At 39.6% G+C, this 8,674-nt stretch overlaps 1 protein-coding gene across 1 annotated transcript in view; it reads left to right on the forward strand.

The window, feature by feature from the left end:
* Window positions 1–248: 248 nt before the first annotated feature.
* The window catches only part of LOC112075774 (zinc finger protein 180-like), a gene marked incomplete at its 3' end in the record, with an annotated part of 11,353 nt that continues 2,927 nt past the window's right edge, over window positions 249–8,674 (forward strand). The window contains exon 1 of the mRNA XM_070441057.1: window positions 249–847. Coding sequence (XP_070297158.1) covers window positions 508–847 — 340 coding nt within the window. The remainder of the gene's footprint in view (window positions 848–8,674) is intronic.

Genomic DNA, 8,674 nt, shown 5'->3' on the forward strand with positions numbered 1-8,674 from the left:
TAATTATTTAGATTTAGTATGACTTAATGAAACTGCCTTAAATGTGCTGTAGTAACCATTTTTTATTCGCACTAATCAATCAACACATTCCTGTCTTTGTATGTCTCAATATAATGGTATTATTTAATTAAATCCATTTACAATAATCTTTGTCTGAAAATAAAATATGATCCTCAACTGCGTTTCCCACTCCAGTCAGCAGACGGCGATGTACGTCTTTCAGGCTACGCTGACAGCGTGACGTATGTTCTAGTGGACGGTTCTTCAGAAACAGCTCGTCAACCACCTCGGTAGCTTGCTAGCCAACATAGCCGAAAGATTCAAGCTATTTATACGCTTTCGGTGTATATTACCTACTGTGTTTTAGACACACTTCTGTCGTATCTACTTGTTAACCTATTTAATTTAATATTACGTTATTCTTTATTAGTCAGCTATAGTAGCTGGCTGGTTAAGTTAGCACTAGCCTAGTCGCTAATGATAGCTAGCTAGCTAACATCCCCGACCATGAGCTCACTAAACTACTCCCCTCCTGTTAAAGAAGAGGCGGTCTGCTGGACGGAGAAAGAAGCTCTGGGGCTGAACATTGTCGTGAAAGAGGAGAAGGAAGAAGAGGATGTCACAGTAAAACAAGAAGTAGAGGGTGAGGCTGTTACAGTGAAAGAAGAGGAGAACGACGTTTCAGTGAAAGAAGAGGAAGACGCGTTCAGAGTGAAAGAGGAGGAGGATGTTACTGTGAAAGAGGAGGATAACGAGGATGTTGACGTTTTTGTAGTGAAGAAGGAAGGGGAGATTACTGTCACATTGAAAGATGAAGAGGAGGAGATGGGAGATCTGATTAACACCAGTAAGTACCGCGTTAAATTTGTTTTTAACTTTGGATATTCGGAGTTGGCTCGTCAATACTTCTTCAACGGAGGGCCCTAGGATGATGACTGATATGTCTAGAATCAGACGACGTAGAAAACAAGCTACCCCTTGTTTTCTCCGTTCCGTTTCCAAAAAGTGACMTAACATATATATTTGAGAAGGGTCTATCTGCTGACCGCAGACTGGGGGGCACGGCATGTAGTGATTGTTATGTAGTGATGTTTTACTGCACACCGTGCCCCCCAATAGTGTCATGTGAGAGTTGGGTTGGCTACACCAAAGATTATGGATATACTGACAAGATGTTTCTCCGCCCTAACAAGGGGAGTCGTTGTCCACAAAGCGGCACTGCGGGTTGTCTAGCTCCCGCATATCCTTTCTTTGGATTGGTGTATACATCTTATTATTGTAATCTATTGTTTATATTCTATGAGGGTTGTTGTCGTCAACCGCCTGTATTCAATGGAGAGAGATGCTAAGCTACTAGTATGAATATGCATAGCGATCTGGAGACAACTCCTATGGTGTTTTTATTTAAAGTTGTCCATATGTCACGTGTCCACATAATAACTTAAGCATTACGAAACTTCTGTTAGATCAAGTAAACTTCACGTAGCAAATAGGCCATTAATTTTGTTGTTGACCAAATTCGACACTTTCCACATTGGGTTGATAATTGTTTCCACTTGGATACAACCAACTGTAGCCTAATGGCATGACCTAGAGAGTTGCAACCTACTGTAGCCTACTGGCATGACCTAGAGAGATACAACCTACTGTAGCCTACTGCATGACCTAGAGAGATACAACCTACTGTAGCCTACTGGCATGACCTAGAGAGATACAACCTACTGTAGCCTACTGGCCATGACCTAGAGAGTTACAATCTACTGTAGCCTACTGGCATGACCTAAAGAGATAAAACCTACTGTAACCTACTGGCATGACCTAGAGAGATCAACCTCCTGTAACCTACTGGCATGACCTAGAAATATAAAACCAAATGGATACATCCTACTGTAATTGCATGAGAAAATAATGGTACCAGTCAAAAGTAAGGACACATACAGTACCAGTCAAAGTTAGGCCACCTACTCATTCATGGGTTTTGACTTTATTTTTACTATTTTCTACAATGTAGAATAATAGCGAAGACATCAAAACTTTGAAATAACACATATGGAATTATGTAGTAACCAAAAAAGTGTAAAACAAATCAAAATATATTTTATATTTGAGATTCTTCAAAGTAGCCACCCTTTGCCTTGATGACAGTTTTGCACACTCTTTGCATTCTCTCAACCAGCTTCACCTGGAATGCTTTTTCAACAGTCTTGAAGGAGTTACTACATATGCTAAGCACTTGTTGGCTGCTTTTCCTTCACTCTGCAGTCCAACTCATCCCAAACCATCTCAATTGGGTTGAGCCCGGGTGATTATGGAGGCCAGGTCATCTGAAAATCAAAAATTTGATCTCATCAGACCGAAGGACAGATTTCCACCGGTCTAATGTCGATTGTTCGTGTTTCTTGGCCCAAGCAAGTCTCTTCTTATTATTGGTGTCCTTTATAAGTGGTTTCTTTGCAGCAATATCAACCATGAAGGCCTGATGGTCCTCTGAACTGTTGATGTTGAGATGTGTCTGTTACTTGAACTCTGAAGCAAGCTTAGTGAGCTCATGGTTGGAGATCGTAGCTAGCTAGGCTAGTACCAACATATCCAGCCGGCTAGCTGACTAATAACAACAACACTGTTAAAATTAAATCGGATAACTAACTCGGCGACAGAAGTGGGTTTAAAACACAGTGGCTAATATACACTAAAGCGTCTAAAGAGCTTTATTTGTTCGGCTATTTTGTCTAGCAAGCTACGGATGTGGCTGACGAACTGTTGCTGCTGCTGAAAGAAGCGTTCCGTCCACTAGATTATACGTCACACCAACAGCATTGCCTTAAATTCCCACACTGCCATCTGCTGACTGGAGTTGGTAACGCAGTAGAGAAATATGTATATTTTATCTTCAGACAAAAAGTTAGCGTGTAGGAAACATGAGTTTTTACTCACCAGTGTAACAACACAGTGTGGTTAAAGACTTAGTAAGCTAGTTGTATTGAAGTTCTGGTTTCCTATAAGTACAAACAGTTATGTTTTTGCTTCATTACATTTGTAAAAAATTATTTTCATTATTATTATTATTTCAAAACAAAGAGAAAATCATACCTGTTTGCTCCTTTTGACGTTTCAGAACCGACTGCAGACTAACTGATCTACAAATCACCTTGCATCATAAATAACTACTCATTGTTATTTATAAATCAGTCAGCTAGTCACCATTTACCCACAATGCAGCATGGAATTGATCATCTCGAACACGGCCAGTGGATTAGTCAAAGACATAAAAGCTATGCTGCTACGGTGTGGCACGTCATCTATAATAATTTAATAATAATTTGGCTGTTATAAATTCTGTGATTCTCAAAGCTTTGAGTAATAAAACGATTTTTGGGGAGAGAGATGTTGAGCAGTATGAGACCTAGTCTGTTCATTATATACATCTACAGATGTATTGTTACACCATGTAGGAGCCATGTAATGACTGATTCGTTCATTATATACTCTACATTATGATATTGTTACACCCATGGTAGGAGCCAATTATGACCTAGTCTGTTCAATTATATTACATCTACATATGTACTGTTACCCATGTAGAGAACTAAGCTATAGACTAGCTGTTGTTCATTATATAGCATCTACAGTATGTAATTGTTTAGCACCATGTAGAGCAGTATGAGCCTATCTGTTCATTATATACATGCTACATGATGTAGTTGTTACACACTGTAGCGAGCAGTATAGACCTAGTCTGTTCATTATATAATCAATCACATGATGGTATTGTTAGCATCATGTTGGATGCAGTAGTATGACCTAAGTTGTTTCATTATAAACACTTCACGTCTATCGTTGCACCATGTGTGCATATTCTTCTCAGTATACGACTAGTTAATGTTTTACACCATGTAGGAGCATTAGAACCTAGTCTTCCATAATTGCACTATGTATTGTTCAATGTAGAAGCTCAGACCTAACTGTCATTATAAAACTTGATTGTACCTGTAGAGGTGACTATCATTCAGTATAATACATGCCATTAATTTTTGTTACCATGTAGATATAACAGTCTTTTTTAATACATCTAATGGTCGACATGAGCAAGTAAACTAGTCAAGATCTCAGATGTATACAACTTATGGGAATAATGTACGTGCTAGTATTATATTTAGAGTTATGTAATTGGGTAGTAATTTTACCGCATTAACACTCATTCTGTATGTTCATAGTTATACATAAATAATCTTTGCTGAAAATTAAATGATAGATCCTCACTGACGGCTTTGCCTACTCCAGTCAGCAGACGGCGATGTACCTTTCAGGCTACCTGACAGCGTGACGTATGTTCTAGTGGACGGTTCTTCAGAAACAGCTCGTCAACCACCTCGGTAGCTTGCTAGCCAACATAGCCGAAGATTCAAGCTATTTAACGCTTTCGTGTATATACCTACTGCTGTGTTTTAGACACACTTCTGTCGTATCTACTTGTTAACCTATTTAATTTAATATTACGTTTATTCTTATTAGTTCAGCTATTAGTAGCCTGGCTGGTTAAGTTAGCACTAGCCTAGTCGCTAATGATAGCTAGCTAGCTAACATCCCCGACCATGAGCTCACTAAACTACTCCCCTCCTGTTAAAGAAGAGGCGGTCTGCTGGACGGAGAAAGAAGCTCTGGGGCTGAACATTGTCGTGAAAGAGGAGAAGGAAGAAGAGGATGTCACAGTAAACACAAGAAGTAGGGGTGAGGCTGTTACAGTGAAAGAAGAGGAGAACGACGTTTCAGTGAAAGAAGAGGAAGACGCGTTCAGAGTGAAAAGAGGAGGAGAGATGTTACTGTGAAAGAGGAGGATAACGAGGAGTGTTGAGTTTTTGTAGTGAAGAAGGAAGGGGAGATTACTGGTCACATTGAAAGATGAAAGAGGAGGAGATGGGAGATCTGATTAACACCAGTAAGTACCGCGTTAAATTTGTTTTTAATTTGGATATTCGGAGTTGGCTCGTCAATACTTTCTCAACGGAGGGCCTCTAGATGAATGACTGATATGTCAGAATCAGACGACGTAGAAAACAAGCTACCGCCTTGTTTTCTCCGTCCGTTCCAAAAAGTGAGCGTAACATATATATTGAGAAGGGTCTATCTGCTGACCGCAGACTGGGGGCACGGCAATGTAGTGATTGTTTATGTAAGTGATGTTTTACTGCACACCGTGCCCCCAAATAGTGTCATGTGAGAGTTGGGGTTGGTACACCAAAGATAATGGATATACTGACAAGATGTTCTCTCCGCCCTAACAAGGGAGTCGGTTGTCCCACAAAGCGCACTTGCGGTTGTCTAGCTCCCGCATATCCTTTCTTGGATTGGTGTATACATCTTATTATTGTAATCTCTTGTTGTATATTCTATGAGGGTTTGTTGTCGTCAACCGCCTGTATTCAATGGAGAGAGATGCTAAGCTACTAGTATGAATATGCATAGCGATCTGGAGACAACTCCTATGGTGTTTTTATTTAAATTGTCCATATGTCACGTGTCCACATAATAACTTAAGCATTACGAAACTTCTGTCTTAGACAAGTAAAACTCACGTAGCAAATAGCCATTATTTTTGTTGACCAATTCGACACTTTCCACATTGGGTTGATAATTGTTTCCATTGGATACAACAACTGTAGCCTAATGGCATGACCTAGAGAGTTGCAAACTACTGTAGCCTACTGGCATGACCTAGAGAGATACAACCTATCTGTAGCCTACTGCATGACCTAGAAGAGTACAACCTACTGTAGCCTACTGGCATGACCTAGAGAGATACAACCTACTGTAAGCCTACTGGCATGACCTAGAGGTTACAATCTACTGTCAGCCTACTGGCCATGACCTAAAGAGATAAAACCTACTGTATACCTACTGCATGACTAGAGAGATACCAACCTACTGTAACCTACTGGCATGACCTAGAAATTAAAACCAAATGGATAATCCTACTGTAATTGCATGAGAAAATAAGTACCAGTCAAAAGTAAGGACACATACAGTACCAGTCAAAAGTTAGGACACCTACTCATTCATGGGTTTTGACGTTTATTTTTACTATTTTCTACAATGTAGAATAATAGCGAAGACATCAAAACCTTTGAAATAACACATATGGAATTATGGTAGTAACCAAAAGTGTAAAACAAATCACAATATATTTTATATTTGAGAGTTTCTTCAAAGTAGCCACCTTTGCCTTGATGACAGTTTTGCACACTCTTGCATTCTCTCAACCAGCTTCACCTGGAATGCTTTTTCAAACAGTCTTGAAGAGTTACTACAATGCTAAGCACTTGTTGGCTGCTTTTGCCTTAACTCTGCAGTCCAACTCATCCCAAACCAGTCTCATATGGGTTGAGCCGGGTGATTTATGGAGGCCAGGTCATCTGAAAATCAAAAATTTGATCTCATCAGACGAAGGACAGATCCCACCGGTTCTCAATGTCGATTGTTCGTGTTTCTTGGCCCAAGCAGTTCTTCTTATTATTGGTGTCCTTTATAAGTGGTTTCTTTTTGCAGGCAAATACTCACCCATGAAGGCTGATGTCCTCTGAACTGTTGATTTGGAGATGTGTCTGTTACTTGAACTCTGAAGCAAGCTTAGTGGAGGCTCATGGTTGGAGAGTCGTAGCTAGCTAGGCTAGTACCTACACATATGCCATCCGGCTAGCTGGACTAATAACAACAACACTGGTTAAAATTAATCGGATACTAACTCGGCGACAAAGAAGTGGGTTTAAAACACAGTGGCTAATATTACACTAAAGCGTCTAAAGAGCTTTATTGGTTGGCTATTTTGTCTGCAAGCTACGGATGTGGCTGACGAACTGTTTGGCTGCTGCTGAAAGAAGCGTTCCGTCCATAGATTATACGTCACACCAACAGCATTGCTTAATCTTCCACACTGCCATCTGCTGACTGGAGTTGGTAACGCAGTAGAGAAAATAGTATATTTTATCTTCAGACAAAAAGTTAGCGTGTAGGAAACATGAGTTTTTACTCACCAGTGTAACAACACAGTGGTGGTTAAAGACTTAGTAAGCTAGTTGTATTGAAGTTCTGGTTTCCTATAAGTATCAAACAGTTATGTTTTGCTTATTACATTTGTAAAAATTTATTCTTCATTATTATTATTATTTCAAAACAAAGAGAAAATCATACCTGTTTGCTCCTTTTGACGTTTCAGAACCGACTGCAGACTAACTGATCTACAAATCACCTTGCATCATAAATAACTACTCATTGTTATTTATAAATCAGTCAGCTAGTCACCATTTACCCACAATGCAGCATGAATTGATCATCTCGAACACGGCCATGGGTTAGTCAAAGACATAAAAGCTATGCTGCTACGGTGTGGCACGTCATCTATAATAATTTAAATAATATTTGGCTGTTATAAATTCTGGATTCTCAAAGCTTTGAGTTAAAAAACATTTTGACACTATTGTTTGGAAAGCGTCAGGCTTCAGGAAGTTGTTCCCCATCCACTACTTTTCAGCATGTCTGTGAGATAGACTACGGGAGTTTGTACGTTTTTTCCACCTTGGCTTACTGCTAGCGCGCTAGCTGACTGACATCTGGAATCTTCTATTTTGGATGTTGGGATTTTTCCTGACATCATTCTGTATGTCTCTGCTCTTTTGATCTGCAGTCATGTTTGTTGTTGGGTTTTGTTAGTTGGTTCTAAGTGGTCTCCGGTGATTTGGTACTCACGCTCGCTGACCATAGCTAGTTGGCTAAATAGCTGATGTTAGCTGGCCCCAAGCATACTTCAAAGTTGTGGCAAACTGGCTTAAGGACAACAAAGTCAAGGTATGGAGTGGCCATCAAAAGCCCTGACTCAATCCTATGGAAATTAGTGGGCAGAACTGAAAAAGCATGTGCGAGCAAGGAGGCTACAAACCTGACTCAGTTACACCACTCTGTCAGGAGAATGGGCCAAAATTCACACCAACTTATTGGTGGAAGCTTGTGGAAGGCTACCTGCAATGTTTCACCCAAGTTAAACAATTTAAAGGCAATGCTACCAAATACTAATTGAGTGTATGTAACTTCTGACACCACTGGGAATGTGATGAAAGAATAAACGCTGAAATAAATCTCTCTGCTATTATTCTGACATTTCACATTCTTAAAATAAAGTGGTGATCCTAACTGACCTAAGACAGGAATTTTTACTAGATTACATGTCAGGAATTGTGAATAACTGAGTTAAATGTATTTTGGCTAAGTGTAATGTAAACTTCCGACTTAACTGTAGGTACCGTTACTGTGTTAAAACAGAGGCAATCGTGGGACTGATGTGGTGTTAAAGGGGAAATCTGAAATTCATCAACTGATCCAGGAATCATTTTCTGAATGACAGTCAAATGACAAACATCACAACATGCAACAACAACCAAAGTGGTCTTCATTCATTACTCTGTAAAGACAGTAATGCCGTGCTCCACGTTAGATCCAACATCCCTAACAAATTTATGTTTATAATGTGTTAATGTCTGCTTGATTTTTACTGTAGGGTCTCGTTAGTCTGTTGGACACAGAGATATTTTTCTCATAATGTGTAGAGAACTGTTCCTTGATGGATAGGCTATTGTACAACACACAGAGCTATTTTCCTTTATCAGGACATTTTAGAATGACAACG

Source organism: Salvelinus sp. IW2-2015, unplaced genomic scaffold (genome assembly GCF_002910315.2).
Source record: "Salvelinus sp. IW2-2015 unplaced genomic scaffold, ASM291031v2 Un_scaffold3383, whole genome shotgun sequence".
NCBI classification, from domain to species: domain Eukaryota; kingdom Metazoa; phylum Chordata; class Actinopteri; order Salmoniformes; family Salmonidae; genus Salvelinus; species Salvelinus sp. IW2-2015.